Genomic DNA, 18,275 nt, shown 5'->3' on the forward strand with positions numbered 1-18,275 from the left:
ATTATGGAAATGTTTGCAGTTATGATTTACTTTATTTTCATTTTTAAAGATTTTGTTATGGATCAAAACTGTCACATGCGCCTTATGAGATACCAACATGAGGATATTATAAATATACCAAACCCACATCAAAGGAGAGAAGGGGAAATACACACCACAAATAAAACCAATGATAAAAATGCATTTGCTTTTAAACTATTATTTTACTTAGCAGTTCCGCAATGAACGTTGAGATCATGCATGCATTAAAGTGTCCTTTACACAATCTCCAACGTTTGGTCAAAATATCTCTATACCCACCAACAACAACACTGTAATGGAATGAGCAGAGAAAGTAGAGTAGAGAAAGAGTCTTTTGTGCATATGGACAATACATTTTCATAATAAAGCTACTATTCTCTGTGTGTTCTATGTTCGTCATACTAACTCACCAGGTGTGTTGGGTGGGTAAACAGGAAGTGAGGACGGCCCGTTGACCCCAGGAAGTAGTACCGGCGGAAGTCCAGAGATCCCGGGGTAGCCTGAGGGCAGGCTGAGGCCGTGAAGTGCATTGTTCTGGTCCACGGCAGTCTGAAGCTGTTGGGCGGCCAGGCTGCTGAACCCGTCGCTCCCAGCCTTTTTCAGACGATCCATCTCCTGCTGAGCCATCAGCTGACGGACCGTGGTGGGCGTTAGATAGTCCTTCTCTCTGTCCACCTGGTTGCCCAGAGTCTCCTGCACTTTAGCAATGTGCTGTTTGGAGAAGATGTGGTCGCGGATGGACATCCGGGCAGTGTACTTCACACCACACAAAGTACACTCCGGCCGGGGCCCATCCGGCCCGCCTTGACTGATCATGAATGGCTTTCCAATGTTGATTTTGAACTTCTTTTCCTTGGCGCGGGCATTCTGGAACCACACCTGAATCACGCGCTTGGGGAGGCCAATCTCGCTGCCCAGCATCTCACACTCATGCATGGTTGGTGTGCGGTAGTCGCTAAAGCAAGCTTTGAGGACTTTCAGCTGAAGGTTGCTCATCTGAGTCCTGAAGCGCTTGTGGCCTGGTCTATCGCCACCACTGCCGCTGCCCTTCCCAGACTTGAAGGGATTTCCACTTCCGAAGGGGCTGGGAGAGCTGGGATCGGTCAGGCTGGAGGTCTCGCTCTGGTCGTTGTTGTCGTCCATGTCGTCATCTCTGGAGCTGTAGTAGGAGTAGGAGTAGGAGCAGGAGTCCCCGTCCTTGCCCGAGTAGCTAAGGGAGGGGCTCACCATGCTGAAGGGGAAGCGGTCGTCGCCACCCCCGTCTGAGCTCTGGGCCTGGTTGCTCTTGCTGTCGCATCCCAGCTTGTCCCCTCCGTTGGCCGTGAGGCTCTCCACCTCATTGTTGCCCTCGTCTCCGGTGGTGGCGTCACTTATGGCCGTGTTGATGGACGAGGTTTCGTCAAAGTCCATTTTGTTGTTGATGTCGTAGGATGAGGCCTCTGCAGAATTAATGTTAAGCCCTTCAGATTCATCACAGTTTTCTGCTTTTAAGGATGAAGGGCTCAATAAGTTTTTTAACGGTGCCTCAGATGGTTTGACTGGCGTTGAGGAGGCTGCGGGCAGCTCGTACTCATTCGGCTCAGTCTTGGTGGGTAGCTGTGGATACTCAAAGAAGTTGTACTTGTGTGGGCTCTCGCCTCCATCGTCTTGGTTCATCAGTGGGCTATTGGGCAGACTAAACCCTGCCTGTTTGGCTTCATGCCAGTGTCTAGAGCGGATATGGCTGTCCAAAGCTGACTTGGCCTTGAACAGCGCCCGGCAAAAAGGGCATTTCTTGTGTGACTGGGAGGGACCCAGAGCTCTGAACTGTCCCTTTCTCTCTCGGGCACGTGTGTTCTGAAACCACACCTGCACCACTCTCTTCTTCAGGCCAACCTCACGGGCGATGTGATCCAGCATCTTCCTTGTGGGATTTGAGTCCAGCAAGTATTTGTCGTAGAGGATCTCTAGTTGTTCTGGGGTGATGGTAGTTCTGAGACGTTTGTCTCTGTGCTGTTCTTCAGTCATATTTCCATTATCTTTTTCATTGGATCCATCCTCTTTCTCGTCTAGTTTTCTCTTCATGGAGCCAGAGCCAGGGCCTGAGGACAAACCAGAGCCGCTTTGAATTGGCATCTGGAGTCCTCCCGACAGCAGCTGGCTAGTCATCAGAGGATTATTGGGGTCGAAGATCATATAGGGCATGTCCATGGGCCTTTCCAAGAACTGGGAATGGAGGAACTGGTTCTGGGCAGCCAAGAAATGCATATGCTGGTGTTCCTGCCATAGCTCAACACTTGGGAAGGCTATCTTGCACTGGTCGCACTGGTATTGGAGCATCTGGGGAGGGAGGCTGTTAGTGAGGGAGGAGAGGGCGAGGGAGAGGGGGCTGGAGGGGACGGCGGCTGACTGAGGCTGGGAGTGGGTTCTGGACATCTGGGGCTGGGGGGTCTTCTGAGGGGGTGGCTGAGGGGTGGAGGCCTTGGAGGGTCTGGGCTCTGGTAGAGACTTCATCATAACTGGGGAAGGGGCAGGTTCTGGCTCTTTAGGTTTGGGCTCAGAGGGAGGTTCAGGCTTGGGTGAGATCTTCCCCAGGTTGGGGCGAGGGGAGGGCATCAGAGGGGAGCTGGAGCCTGAGCTAGTGGCTGTTACATGATGATGCTTGGATGACTCTGGGTGCTTGGCTGGGCCTGGCTCTCCCATATCCATGTACTCTTCAGATTGGTTGTCCTCATTCCCTTCCTCATCCTCGTCCTTATAGCACGTCTTCTTCTGGTGGGTGATCAGGTCAAAGATTCGCGGGAACACCACACTGCATTTCTTGCACTGGTACTGCATGTTACTGGTGCGGATGTAGCGCTCATTCGTCAGTTCTTTCTTCTCGTTGTCTTTAGCATCTGCCTGGTTCTCGTAGCTCTTCCGGGCCTTCTGGCGGGCGTTTTGGAACCACACAACGATGACCCTCGATGGCAGGTTAAGCACAGTGGAGAGCTGCTCAATCTCATCGTCTTTCGGGTAAGCGTTTGTGTCAAAGAAGTCCTGCAGAACCCTCAGTTGGTAGTCAGTGAACCTTGTCCTGGAGGACCTCTTGTTCATAGTGGCATCAGTCCTGTAGTACTCCAGTGTACTATACTGGGACTCCAGCCTAATATCCTCCAATGTGGTAATAGGTGGAATGTTGAAGTTATAAGGAGAATCTTTGCTTCGTTGCCTCTCTTTGAAGAGGGTGTTACGGAACCAGTGCTTGATGACTTTCTGGGGGAGGCCGGACTTGTCGGCCATCTCTTGAATCTGCTCCTCATTGGGCGAGTTGTTGATGTCAAAGTGCGCTCTGAGGACCTTCAGCTGGTCGTCCGTGATGCGGGTTCGAGGGCGCTTGAACTGGGACTGCCTCAAGAAGTTTGGATCGAGGCCTAACTGCTGCTGACAGAGCTGGGTGAGATCAGAGGACAGGGAGTCCATTGTAGGCAGCTGTAGGGCAAGTTGAGGGTGTAACCCTTGGTGCTGGATGGACTGCATCATCAGAGGGGGGAAAAGGGAGAAATCTAGTGGGACGGAAGAGGGAGAAACCTGTGGGGGTGCAGAGGGCGGTGGAGGAGGGGGAGGTGGGGGTGGTGGCTGGGGCTGGGGCTGGGTAGCCTGTTGAGGGGCAGGGGATGGGGCCTGGATCTGGGGCTTGCTCATGGAGTTGGAGGCAGCTTGCTGGGTGGTCACTGGGGCTGGTGGGGGAGGAGGAGGGGGAGGTGGAGGTGGGGGAGTCTCTGGGGAAGGGGGGTTAATGGGGTAAAGCTTGTCATAGGCCTCTCTGTACTGCTGGGCAAACTTCTCCAGCTCTCCATAAGGGAAGAACTGTCCGTGGATGTGCTCTTGGTGGCTTTTGAGAATGAGCATATTGGAGAAGAGCTTTCCACATATCCCACATTCCAGCTTGTCGTTATTGATCTCCACTTTTTGCGGTTGTTGTTGTTGTTCTCCTTCTTTGTTTTTCTTCTGGTTTTTCTGCCTGTTCTCATTGTACTGGATGACCAGCTCAAATCCAAAGTTCTCCAGAAGGGCCTTGGCTGCATTTCCTCTGGCTCCTGACACGATACGTGGAGGAGGAATCAGTGGCTCGGGAAACTTGGACTTTTTGTCTTTGTTGTCCTTTCCTCCCTCACTGACTCCATCCCCTCCGTTCTCCATCTTTGCTTTACTCTCCTGTTTTTCCAGGTGCTCTTCTGCTTCTCTGGACATCTGTATGTCAGACACTGACACAGCATTGGGCTCCATTTTGGGCTTGTGGCTCTGCAGTTGCTGGTTTTTCTGCTGCTGGAGCTGCAACTGGGATGCTTGTTGCTGCTGTTGCTGCTGCTGTTGAGCCTGCTGTTGAGCCTGCTGCTGAGCCTGAGCCTGCTGTAGCTGGTGTTGCTGCTGCATCTGCTGCTTCAGGTCTTCCAGGAAAGAACCAGTCAATCCTGGCATTCCGAAAGCGGCGGCTGAGTGAAGAGCCAGCTCTGGGCTCAGGTTGAATTCTGCCCCAGGGATGTAGAAGGGGAACAGGAACTGTGGCTGCTGGAACTGAAGCAGAGCCTCTGGGGTCATGCCGAACTGGGGGAAGAAAGCCGGGTTAAGGAACTGGGGCTGGAAAAAGGCAGCCTGCTGCTGGAGCTCATGTTGGAGCTGCATCTGTAGCTGAGCTTGGGACTGAGCATTCTGATGGCTTTGCTGTGCAGAGACATGATCAGTAGTTTGCTTTGCGTTGTTGCTGCTGTTTTTGGCTTCTTTGGCATCTACAGTGTTTTCTTTGTTAGCCGACGGCGTCACGCTTCTAGCAGTGTCTGAGTTGGTGTTGTTGCCTTGTACGTTTGGGACTGGGCTGCTGGATGGAGCCACGCCACTAGTGTTCCCACTCCCTCCACTGCTACTGCTGCTGCTTGTCTCTGTTTTGGCAGTTCTAGCTTTGGTCTGATGCAGCACAGACCTCATGTGGATCTCCAGGGTTGAGCTTTGGCTGTAGGCAACATTGCAGATATTGCATTTGAATGGTTTGTTGTCTACATTGCTGTTGGTCTCTGCAGGAACCGGGCTGGAGGCCTCCTGGAGAACCTTCTTCAGCTTGTGCAGGTGAGAGACAGAGTTGTAGTGGACCAGGAGGATGTTTTTCTGGGTGAAGGACTCCTTACACACCGTGCACTTGTACGGCCGGGACGGGTCCAGGAACTTCTCCATGGTGAAGTTGGGGCCTTTCCTGAAGGGGAGGGTTCGCTTAGTTTCGGCTCCCATGTCATCTAGCAACGAGCTACTGTCACTTCCTGTTGGGCTGGCCTTCTCTTCCAGATCCAGCTCATCGTCTTTCTCCATTTCCTGTTCGAAGGCCTGCTGGGCCTCCTCATAGGCCCTGGCCTCGCTCTCGGAGAGGAAATCTCCGTTTACCGGCAGGCTGCCGCAGAGCTGTTGGACCTCGGCTTCGCTCAGCTCCGGATGTCCATTCTCCAAGTGCTTCCGGAGCGCCAAGAATGTCCGGAAGCTGCGTTGGCAGAGGCTGCACATGGTGGCCGCCCGGATGGCATGGTACTGGGAATGTATCTGCAGCTTCTGCATGGTCTTGAAGGCCAGGCTGCAGTGGTTGCAGCGGTATTTGTAGACGTGGCGGTCGGAGACCGAGAGCTGTTGCTGTTGCTGCTGGCATCTCTGGAGGTCGTTCAGATGGTCCTGGAGGGAGTCAGGGCTCTTTCGATCCTGCCCGACCACAACGGACCTCTTCCAGTCTGGGGCATCAGACCCATCCTTGGGGGGTTTGAGTTCCTCTCCATGGAGGTCTAGTTCACTCTTGCCTTGGCCTGTGCTATTCATCTCTTCCTTGGAACTGTTCCCTGAGAAAGGAAAATGAAAAACCAATTAAATTCATGAACAAAAGACATTGTACAAATGCACTGAATATCAAGTCTGGAAACGTAAAACTTGGTCTGGTGAAAATAAATAATATTTTATTTCATTTGTGTAGCAGGGCCCTTCTACGACCCAAGGACACTTACTGTAACTCAAGATGGTGAAATAATTACACTTTCCAAACAACCTCAAAACAGTGCATTCAATACCGGCAGGGGTAATTGTGCTCTGCGTACCTGTGGGCTTTCGATACTTCTCAGAGAGAACAGCAGAAGAATCCATCAGAGACAGAGCGTTGTCTTGTCCAGGTGAAGGATGCATCATGTTATTGGGCACCATCACATCAGGCCCAGCCACCTATCAAAGTCACACAACAAAAACAACTTCATCATCTTAATCATAACCATTCATAATTGCAACATGGATAATAACAAAATGGTATTAAAAAGCATCAAAATATAAAATGTAATGTAATAACAGATAATCTATCATTTAATAACTATAATATTGGTGCGGGTGCTGCTGACAATATTTTTAATTGATATTAACAATAATGATAGTGCAGCGGTTAAGACGTTGAGTCAAAAAGTTCACCGCAAATACCAAAAAACATGTTAATAAAAAGAGCTCATTTTCAGAAAGTGGAATTTGCTTAACTGTCAAGTTTATGACGTATTCTCGGGAGAGTGGGATAAATGCATAGGACATGTTTTCTAGGACTGCACAGTGACAGCACTGACCAGAGTTGGTTATGGGACTGTAGGGAGCACTGGACAGCCAAGCCATTTTTCTATTTGCCATTTCAACATCATAGATCTTAAAAGTGATTAAAGAAAACTCTTTAGAAAAACCTTTAGATCTTGAGAAAAATGTACTGTACGTGCAATGCCATTAGAAGCAAATTAGATTTTTCCACCGCATGTTTTGTTAAGTTATCTATGAATCAAACATACGGTCATAAGCAGTTTCTCAACACAGTCTGGAGCCACGCTGTGCAGGTGTGTGAGGTGGAGCTGCAGGTGGATCTTGTTGCTCAGGACGTCCTGGCACAGTGGGCAGCTGATCACTGGCTGCTGCATGGAATGCTGGGACACCACGTGGAGCTGTATCCTGTTGGCGTCTTTACTGCTGTAGTTACAATAGGGGCACTGCTGCACCTGCTGGGAGAGAAAGACAGCATGCTATTGTTATTACTGCGAAAATACTGGAGAACAGAACAAGTAACTATTGCGAACAAGTAAAAACATATCACTTTTAACAGCACTGAGAAACCTAGACGACAGAGTGCTCCGAAGATGTCTCATGCACTTAGGGCTAAAAGATGAAACTGAATTTCCCCTCAGCTAAACAAATCGTAACCCCCCCCCCCCCCCCCCACCCAGGGGTCTCGTCCCACTTTACCTTTACACACAAAATGTAGATCAAGCGCCTTTCCATGTAATGCACTTAAGCCCCTCGACTCGTGCAATTTTATTAGTGGGAAACATGATTGGAGGGAATTTCTAATCAGGAGATTAGAGACGACAAAGGTGTGTCGCCTCCCCGTCTCCCGCCTAGCCCTCATTACAGGGAGTACTCCTAAAATGGCCGCCCCCAGCCACCTGCCTTAATGTAATCCATTTCTGAAATGACTCAGGCCTCCTTCCACTCAGGGCCCTCCACCAGACAAGCTAATACTTCATAATCTAATTTAAAAACACATATCATTTAAAGACATGCAAAGAGAGGGGGACCGGGAGAGGGCCTAGCCTTGCCTGGTGCAGGCAGGTAGGCATTCCACTTAAGAACACAAAGGAGCGAGAACGTTCTATGGGTGATGCTAAAGTGTTCTGTCAGTGAGGGATTAGTTTGGGGTTAACCCTTTGAGTTCTGTTGACATCACACTACTCTCTAAGACATTTACTCTTAGCATACCTGCTAACTGGTAAAGATAGCTTTACCTGTCGGTTTATCATGGCGCATTAGCAGTTAGCTTAGCATACCTGCTCGCTAACGCTGGTCTTCCCCTCTGCAGACTTGGGCCTTTTGGGCGGGCTGTCATTCTGTCTCTCTGGCAGCATGGAGCGTTTTCCCACAGCGTTGGATCCAGGAGACTCTTTAGACAGAGAGTTCACTCCTAAAACACAAGACAGCACAGAGGAAAAATATTTTATTGTGTGGTATCTCTGTTATAAAAAAATATGTTCTAGTAAAATCATAGTTCTCAATAGATGAAGGCAATAAAATTGTCAATTAATCAATGTCTGTCACAAATAATGTGTATCAAATTAAAATACAGATGGACACGTGGTGATTTTCATCTTGTGACAGACATTGGCTGTGGGGCTAGAAGTGTCGACCTATTGTATCACCCTCCTAATTATCATTCATATACATTGAGTCATTCTGCCCCGAGGACATGGAGAAATGGAGAGAAAATCAAACCAGCCTCATTATCACAGCAAGACATACACAAAATGTTATGGTAATATTATACACTTCATTAGGCCATATGCATCTAGCACCCCTCTTCCTCCACACACACACACACGTACACAATCAGGCAAACATGTACACATACACACGCATCTGCACACACACACACACACGCTAAATATTCAAGCTGTTTCCTGGTCACGGCTGTAGGTGGGGAGGTGGTTTACGTGACTGCAGCAGAACCCAATGCTAAGAGATCAGCCTCTGGTTGTATATAGAGACGCTGCTGCCCACTGATAAATCTTTCATTACCTCATCCTTAGATACAGCCAAACTGTGTATGTATGTGTGTGTGTGTGTGTGTGTGTGTGTGTAGCTACACTCTGCCAGTGCAATTTACTCTCTCTGCACAACACAAAGAAACAGCCGTAGCACCACACTACGCTTCTCTCTCTCTGTCTCTCCTCCTCTCCCTCCCTCCCTCCATCCCTCTCTCTATCTCCTCCCCTCCCTCCCTCCCTCCCTCCCTCTCCTCCCTCCCTCCCTCCCTCCCTCCCTCCCTCCCTCCCTCCCTCCCTCCCTCCCTCCCTCCATCTCCTCCTCTCCCTCCCTCCCTCTATCTCCTCCTCTCCCTCCCTCCCTCCCTCTCTCTCTATCTCCTCCTCTCCCTCCCTCCCTCTCTCTCTCTATCTCCTCCTCTCCCTCCCTCCCTCCCTCCCTCCCTCCCTCCCTCCCTCCCTCCCTCCCTCCCTCCCTCCCTCCCTCCCTCCCTCCCTCCCTCCCTATCCCCTCCTTTCCCTCTTCTCTCTCTCACTTGTCTGGTTACTCAAGGCAATATTGTGAGTCTCATTCTTGCGACTCAACGCTTCACTGTAGTCGCACAAATACAAAAAGGAAAAAAGGAAAGCATTGATACATGGAGAGAAGAAGAAAACAACATTTTGTATTGCATACTATTCCCTGTCCTGTATTTGTGCTCGGTGCATATCAATTCCTCCCACTCGTTCATGCATTTCAATTCTGCTGCATTAAGCGGACTTCCACTTATTTTATATGTAATCCCCCTATATCTGCAGTCTGAAATATTGGCCTGTCAAGAAAAGTGACAGAGTGAGGGGAAGAAGAAAATAAAAAGAGAGGGAGAGAAAAGAAATCACAATGTGAATTTCCAACAGCCTGGAATATGAAGGTAATCTTTTCACCCTCCGCTGGTCTTTGATGGGCCTGCAGGGCTGGTGTGTGCGTGTGCGTGTGCGTGTGTATGTGTTTATGTGCGCATGTTGTGTGTGTGTGTGCCTGTGTGTGCATGCTGGTATGTTTGTGTGTGTGTGTGTGTGTGTGTGTGTGTGTGTGTGTGTGTGTGTGTGTGTGTGTGTGTGTGTATGTGTGTGTGTGTGTGTGTGTGTGTGTGTGTGTGTGTGTGTGTGTGTGTGTGTGTGTGTGTGTGTGTGTGCGTGTGCGTGTGTATGAGCCATGTCACATACATCTCATGACAGTAAACCCTACCAGCTCATTGGCCGGTTGGGTCTGGTCTCGTCGCACCCATCAGAATCACCTGACCTTTTCTCTACTCTCTCCTTCCCTCCTTCCCTCCTTTCCTCCCACCCTCCATTTATTATGACCGTTTCTAATTTCAACTTTCAATTTTCTCCCTCCATCTTCCAGTCAATTTACAACTAAATTACATCCAGGAGGAGAGAGGAGGAGATTGCTGGACAAGAGGTAGTTGCAAACACATTTACAATCTGGCGAGGAGAAGACAGCCGCGAAGCCCCCACTGCCATTGATTGTCATCATATTGAATGTGAATGTATAGCGTGTGTGTGTCCCCTACTGATTTTGTTTCTTAATCATCATGCTGTTTTCATCAACGCTTATAGCTCCATCACAGTCAAGGCGGCACTCCACTGTCTGAAGAAAAAAACTGTCACACAACCTTGAACATGGACAAAATGGAATACCTCTTCAGCCACTTTACACAGGGGTAAGTGGCGAGCGCCGCAAACGCATCATATGCATGCGACCATTTCAAGACCCACACAGTGGAATTCAAAACTATAGATGCCTCTCATCCATATTGTAAGTGGAATTACACAGAGCCTTTCACGAGATGATGTGATCAACTTGAGTAGGGAAACAATGTACACTACATCTATGCACTTGACTGTACATGATAGCTTGTGTCTAATTCTCTGCTACCTATCTCCATCTAACACACTGTCCTTTTCTTCCTTGGCCCCTGAATGGTCATAAAGAAAACAAAAAGATGTGGGGGGAGAGAGGCGGGGGGAGCGAGAAAGAGAGAGAGAGAGACGTCTCATTCTCCTTTGTTTCTGAGCCTCACACTTAATGACACTCCTTTTTTGCTCTCCTATTTTCTCTCTCTCCCTGCGTGTCCTGATGCTGTGCAGCACGGCGGAGAGGCAGTGGGGCGATGAGGCGAAGGCTAGAACAGGCCTGACAAGGTTCCTCCTACAATGACAAATGGCTGGCTACAGCAGGACCTTGGCTGATTAGATAAATCAAAAAGTGATTTATGACGTTCAGACCGTTTGCATTGCAGGAGAGAAAACAACCACGCTACCCACCCATCTTTATTTACTACTGTCAATGGTAGTTAGGACGCCAAGTGTATACACAGTCACACGTATACACACATATATATATATACGCACACACAAATGCGTGCATGACGTACACAGATACACACTCAAACACATACACCAGTGTGTCCAATCCAGTTCTCTCTTGAACACCAGGATAATTCTGTCCTAAATTGTTCCTCAAAAGCAATGCCGACAATAGAATCGCTCCTAATGGTTTTCTCACATGCCTATTTCATGCGCTCTTTATGGTAAATCTAACGCAGCCAACTTCCTTTTCACAAAAACTAGAGGTTCATGTGTTATCACCTGCTATCACATTTTTCTTTCTAAATATATAACTACTATCTAATCTTTAAACATAAACAATCAATTCAAATTAAAATAGAGCAATACAATATTGGGTACAAGTTAGTAAAATAATATATATTTCTAAGATTTTATTAAGGGGGCTCTGCTGGTCAGAGGCAGGTTGGATTTATTATTCAATTTAGTAGTCCTGAGATTTGGCAGAGGGGCTTAGGTTACAGGGCAGTAAATTTACCCTGACAATGGACAGAGAGAAAGAGGGAGGATAGGAGAGAGAGAGGGAGAGAGAGAGAAGGTAGAGAGAGCGAAATGGAGGGAGAGAGAGAGCGATGGGTGGGGAAGAGAGAGAAAGAGAAAGAGAGGAGGGAGAAAAGGGAAAGAGAAAGAGAGGAGGGAGAAAAGGGAAAGAGAAAGAGAGGAGGGAGAAAAGGGAAAGAGAAAGAGAGGAGGGAGAAAAGGGAAAGAGAAAGAGAGGAGGGAGAAAAGGGAAAGAGAAAGAGAGGAGGGAGAAAAGGGAAAGAGAAAGAGAGGAGGGAGAAAAGGGAAAGAGAAAGAGAGGAGGGAGAAAAGGGAAAGAGAAAGAGAGGAGGGAGAAAAGGGAAAGAGAAAGAGAGGAGGGAGAAAAGGGAAAGAGAAAGAGAGGAGGGAGAAAAGGGAAAGAGAGAGAGAGGAGGGAGAAAAGGGAAAGAGAGAGAGAGGAGGGAGAAAAGGGAAAGAGAAAGAGAGGAGGGAGAAAAGGGAAAGAGAGAGAGAGGAGGGAGAAAAGGGAAAGAGAGAGAGAGGAGGGAGAAAAGGGAAAGAGAGAGAGAGGAGGGAGAAAAGGGAAAGAGAAAGAGAGGAGGGAGAAAAGGGAAAGAGAGAGGTTGATTTAGAGGCCTAGTAGTCTAAGCTTATGCATTATCCTGACCTCAGAGTCACCTGACAACATTAGAATGCCACACTCCCACGGACAGAGCAGCACAGCCAGGCAAACAGCAGCCCACTAAGTCACACGGACAGAGCAGCACAGCCAGGCAAACAGCAGCACACTAAGTCACACGGACAGAGCAGCACAGCCAGGCAAACAGCAGCACACTAAGTCACACGGACAGAGCAGCACAGCCAGGCAAACAGCAGCACACTAAGTCACACGGACAGAGCAGCACAGCCAGGCAAACAGCAGCACACTAAGTCACACGGACAGAGGCACCTAGATGTTTTCGAGGGGAACTGATGACCAAATTAAGTATATTTTAATTAATGCCATTTTTTAGGCAATCTATTTTTATTTGTTGCCTTTTTTTATTTTCTCATCCTCGTCCTGTTTTTAATGAGAAATAAATATGAAGGGAGCGGATGTCACATTTGACAAATTGACCAAGACATTCACCCACGCAATGATTAAAATCAAAATAAAACTAATAGCTGTAGGCTTATAATTAAATATGCTAATATGTTTAATATATTTTAATCTAACATCTAGGAATGGCAGAGATTGACCAACCCTAATTTCAAATCTGGCAAAATTTATGGGACACATCCGTGCAAACAAACATGTTTTGCAAATAGGAATTTGTTCATCTAAAATATTCCAGATTTGATCTCGTTTGCATACTTTTTCCGTTTCGTTTCACTCATCTGTATAATTCACATTTTATGAGAAATGAATACAACAACATTGGGCCAAACAAACAATGACTAATTTCCTTGCTAATTTGAAGCAGGTAGAGTCAGTAATTTCCTTAGCTGACAGGCTGATTTTCATGCAGGGTCTTTGTTTAGTAAGATATTTATAAAGAGAGGCCCCTAAGCCATACCACTGACATGCTCCATCTCTACACTGCACAAAGCAATCTGGAATTAATCCACATAGGGACATTTGCATGGAAAATTAAACATGGATTATAATTCATCTAAAACACTGGATTAAAAAAAGACAATGTCAATGAAGCAAGGCAAAAGCTCTCATCTCTCCCTCTCCATCTCTCTCTCTCTCTCTCTCTCTCCACCTCTCTTTTTCTCCATTTCTCTCTCTCCACCTCTCCCTCTTTCTCTCCATCTCTCTCTCTCTCTTTCTCTCCATCTCTCTCTCTCTATCTGTGACTCTTTGTTTAAGGGATCTTGGTCTTGGATATGTGGAGAACAAACAGTGCTCTATTGGTTTGTGTTTAAGCTGCCTCCCCGGAGTCCACTGCTGTGTGTTTTACAATGATCCTCATCGCAGATTGGGCACGGAGATGGACACACTAAATCTAAATCTCACTTTTTAAGCTGGAAAAGAGCAAAACAAGAGCAGAGCACAACAACAAGCAACCAGACCAGGCCAGACCAGGCTAAATCAGACCAGGCCAAACCAGACCAGGCCAGACTAGACCAGGTCAAACTGGACCAGGCCAGGCCAGACTAGACCAGAGCAAACCAGGCCAAACCAAACCAGACCAGGCCAGACCAAACCAGACCAGGCCAGACTAGACCAGACCAGGCAAAACCAGGCCAGGCCAGACTAGACCAGGTCAAACTGGACCAGGCCAGGCCAGACTAGACCAGAGCAAACCAGGCCAAACCAAACCAGACCAGGCCAGACCAAACCAGGCCAGGCCAGACCAAACCAGACCAGGCCAAACCAGGCCAGACCATACCAAACCAGACCAAACCAGGCCAGACCAAATCAGACCATGCTGCTGGTAATGATTCTGCTGGTAATACGGGGGTGTAAATGCATTCTGATTTGTATTTTTTCACCTTTATTTAACCAGGTAGGCCAGTTGAGAACAAGTTCTCATTTACAACTGCGACTACAACTGCAACAACTGTAACTCTTATTTACAACTGCATTGACTTTAGTCCCTGCCACTGACATAGAGCTGAGCGATAGATGACTAGCTCGGTGTGTGTGTGAGTGTGTGTGTGTGTGTGTGTGTGTGTGTGTGAGCTGAGAGATAGTTGACTAGCTAAACGAATAGCCCTCGCTGTCTCTCTCAGCACTCCTTCTGCTCCACTGAACCCAACATTATGGAGCTAGGTATAGCATGCAGGAGGGAGGGAGAATAAGGTAGAGAGTGAGGCCATGTAATATTCATCTTGGGCATGGATTTCCATCTCATCCATAAACAGGCCATGTGATGTGAGTGGATATTTGGATAAATTCGATGTAGCCAAGCCAAGGGGACGGCCAGACCAGATGCTAGCTAGCTCCAGGGGATGTTACTGTTAGACACTAGAACACAAGGTCTCGCCTCGCTGATCATGCACCACCATTCTTACATTACAAATGGATGCAGATTATATATTTTGTGTGTCCTTTTTTTTTCTCTTTTAAATTCCCATTGAGCAAAAAGCATTGTGATGGGGACATACATTGGCCAGGGTCTATCAGGCAAATGATGGATGGAACAAAACAAAAGAAAAAAAGAGAGGGAGAGGGGGAAAAACTAATTTAAGGGTTACAAGGATGTGGTGCGATATTAGTAAAACATATACATGCGTGCTGTCTAATCCTGCGCTTATGAAAAATTAATATGTCATCGGAGAGGGCACAAGTACAGGCAAGATTAATACAAGGAGCTTATGAATTACAAGCATGCCAACTGATTTGATTAAAAAATAATCTGGGGTCTGGTCACTGGATGGTTATATTCTCTAATTTATCCTCCATCACTCTCTCTCTCTCTCTCCCTCCTCTCTCACTCTCTCTCTCTCCCTCCTCTCTCACTCACTCTCTCTCCCTCCTCTCGCTCTCTTGCTATCTCGCTCTCTCTCTCTCCCTCCTCTCGCTCTCTCTCTCTCGTTATCTTTCTCTCTCATTATCTTTCTTTCTTTCTCTCCCTCATTCTTTCTTTCTCTCTCTCATTCTCTCTCTCATTATCTTTCTTTCTCATTATCTTTCTTTCTTTCTCTCCCTCATTCTTTCTTTCTCTCTCTCACTCTCTCTCTCATTATCTTTCTTTCTCTCTCATTATCTTTCTTTCTCTCTCATTATCTTTCTTTCTCTCTCATTATCTTTCTCTCTCTCATTATCTTTCTCTCTCTCTCATTATCTTTCTTTCTCTCTCTCTCATTCTCATTCTCTCTCTCATTCTCTCTCTCATTCTTTCTTTCTCTCTCTCATTCTCTCCCTCATTATCTTTCTTTCTCTCTCATTATCTTTCTTTCTCTCTCATTATCTTTCTTTCTCTCTCATTATCTTTCTCTCTCTCTCATTATCTTTCTCTCTCTCTCTCTCTCTCTCTCTCTCTCTCTCTCATTCTCTCTTTCATTATCTTTCTTTCTCTCTCATTATCTCTCTCTCGCATTCTCTCTCATTATCTTTCTTTCACTCTCATTATCTTTCTTTCTCTCTCATTATCTTTCTCTCTCTCTCTCTCTCTCTCTCTCTCATTCTCTCTCTCTCATTCTCTCTCATTCTCTTTCTTTCTCTCTCATTATCTTTCTCTCTCTCTCTCTCTCTCTCTCATTATCTTCCTTTCTCGCTCGCTCTCTCTCAATTCAATTCAATTAGCTTTATTGGCATGACGTAACAATATACATATTGCCAAAGTTTACTTTGGATATTTACAATATGAAAATAATAAGAATCAAAATTGTCAACGGGACAACAGTAACAAAAATAACCAAGGGTCAAAATAACCATACATTGAACAATAACAATAAGCATACAGTAGGGGACATGTGCAGGTTGATTGGCCTGTCAGACACTGTCCCTCATCTTATGGCAGGCAGCAATGTAGTGCACTGCCAACCCACAGATCTCTGCGTCTACCCCAACAGGACGGGTAGCCTATCCTCATCAGAGAGGTATTTGAAACCTTGAATAAGGGTTTCAAATTAGGGGAAATTACACACTCTAATTGTTTTAGATTTTTGACATTTAGTCAGGAAATGCAGCTCTGTCTCAGGTTCTGCTGTGGTGCACAGCCTTTCCTCTACAGGGAGTCATGTTAACCTGTGTCTACCCTTCTCAATGGCAAGGCTGTGCTCACTGAGCCTGTAATTTGTCAAGGTTTTTCTAAGGTTTTGATCAGTAACCATGGTCAAAAAGTTAGCCATGGTGTACTGTCGATTTAGGGCCAGATAGCACTGCATTTTGCTTTGTACTTGTGCTTGTGTTTCCCAATAAGCAATGTAGTTTGTTTTGACTGTGTTGTAATTTGTTTTATTCTGATTGATTGGATGTTCTGGTCCTGAGGCCTCAGTGTGTTAGTAGTGGCTCAGTTTGTAGAGCATGGTGTTTGCAACGCCAGGGTTGTGGGTTCGATTCCCACGGGGGACTAGTACGGGAAAAAAATGTATGAAATGTATGCATTCACTACTGTAAGTCGCTCTGGATCAGAGCATCTGCTAAAATGTAAATTTAGTAGAACAGGTTTGTGAACTCAGGACCAGCTGGATGAGGGGACTTTTTTCTTTGCTCAGCTCTTGGCATTGCAGGGCTTGGTAATGATATGAGAGGGGGTCATAGTATTTTAGATGTTTCCTAAACTTGTTCTTTTTTTAGTTTTTATTATTAGTGGATATTGGCCTAATTCTGCCCTGCATGCATTGTTTTTCTCTGGACAGGTAGGAGAATCTTACAGAATCTTACAGAACTCTGCATGCAGGGTTTCAACTGGGTGTTTGTCCCATTTGGTGAAATCTTGTTTTGCAAGTTGACCCAACACCTCGCTGCCATAAAGTGCAATTGGTTCAATGACACATTAAATTAGTTTTAGCCAAATTTTAATAGGTATTTCAATTTGAATTTTTTTTTTTTTTTTATGGCGTAGAATGCCCTGCGTGCTTTCTCTCTCAGTTCATTCAGTGCATCATTAAGGTGTCCAGTTGAGCTTATTTTTAAACCTAAGTAATTGTAGTGTGACAGTACTCTATATATGTTGTACCAATTGAGAACTTTAGTCTAATTCCCTGAGATCCGGATCTTCTCTGGAAAATCATTATTTTAGTATTTTTAGGATTTACCTGCTCTAGCAGGTCCAGGCTCTGCTGTAGGCCATGTGCTGTGGGTGACAGCAGGCATAGGTCATTTGCGAAGAGTAGGCATTTAATCTCTGAATTGTGGATTTTTCTAGAAGAGTGGCCAATTCGTCGTTCCAAAATATTGAAGAGTGTAGGGCTCAGATTACAACCCTGGCGAAGGCCCCGCCCCTGGTTAAAGAATTCTGTTCTTTTGCCAATTTTAATGCTGCACGTATTGCCAGTATACATTGATTTAATTATGTCATATGTTTTACCTCCTAGACCACTTTCAATAACTTTGTACAACACATCCTGTATGCCAAATAGAATCAAATGCTTTTTGGAGTATATTTTGGTATTATTTTGGTGGACATGTTTATCTATTAGGGTGTAAATATGATCAGTCGTGCGATGTTTTGGTGTAAATCCAATTTGGCTTTTACTCAGGACATTGTGCTTATTAAGGAAATTTAGAACTCTTACATTTATAATACTACAGAAAACCCCCAGCTTACCGTTCACACAAATGCCTCTGTAATTGTTAGGGTCAAATTTGTCTCCATTCTTAAAGATTGGGGTTATGAGTCCTTGATTCCAGATGTCAGGGAAATAACCTACACTCAGAATCAAATTAAACCGTTTTAATATAGCCAATTGAAATTCTGCACTAGTGAGTTTGAGCATCTCATTTAGGATGCCATCAAGTCCGCATGCTTTTTTAAGTTTGAGGGCCTGAAGTTTCTTATAGAGCTCCTGGTCAGTAATTGGGGAGTCCAATGGATTTTGATTGTCCTTTATAGCTTTTTCTAATCCATTCAACTTCTCATGAATTTGGCATTGTTCTGCTTTTGTGTCAATTTGAATGGTGTTGTAGAGTGTTTTAAAATGGGTTGTCCATATGTCACCATTTTGTATCGCTAATTCCTCTTGTTTAGATTTTTTTATATTTTTTTCCAATTTTGCCAGAAGTTGTTTGTGTTTATGGACTCCTCAATTAGTGTCAGCTGCTTGCTGTTGTACTGTGCTTTTTTGGTTCTGAGTGTACGTTTATAGAGTTTTAAAGTCTCACAGTAATGAAGGCGTAATTTACAATTATTTGGGACTCTGTGCTTTTGGTTGGATAGTGGTCTAAGTTTTTTCCTTATAATT

General features: G+C 46.1%; 1 protein-coding gene across 4 annotated transcripts in view; it reads right to left on the reverse strand.

Moving 5' to 3' along the window:
- The window catches only part of zfhx4 (zinc finger homeobox 4), a 120,795-nt gene that overhangs the window by 4,567 nt on the left and 97,953 nt on the right, over positions 1-18,275 (reverse strand). For 3 of the 4 annotated variants that reach the window (XM_045702078.2, XM_045702079.2, XM_045702077.2), the window contains exons 8-11: positions 7,851-7,984; positions 6,822-7,028; positions 6,105-6,225; positions 432-5,852 (exon numbers count right to left, since the gene is read on the reverse strand). In XM_045702078.2, coding sequence (XP_045558034.2) covers positions 432-5,852; positions 6,105-6,225; positions 6,822-7,028; positions 7,851-7,984 — 5,883 coding nt within the window. The remainder of the gene's footprint in view (positions 1-431; positions 5,853-6,104; positions 6,226-6,821; positions 7,029-7,850; positions 7,985-18,275) is intronic. The other variant, XM_014157162.3, reaches the window with a different exon arrangement.

This window comes from Salmo salar, chromosome 19 (assembly GCF_965601325.2).
Source record: "Salmo salar chromosome 19, fSalSal1, whole genome shotgun sequence".
Taxonomy (NCBI): Eukaryota; Metazoa; Chordata; class Actinopteri; order Salmoniformes; family Salmonidae; genus Salmo; species Salmo salar.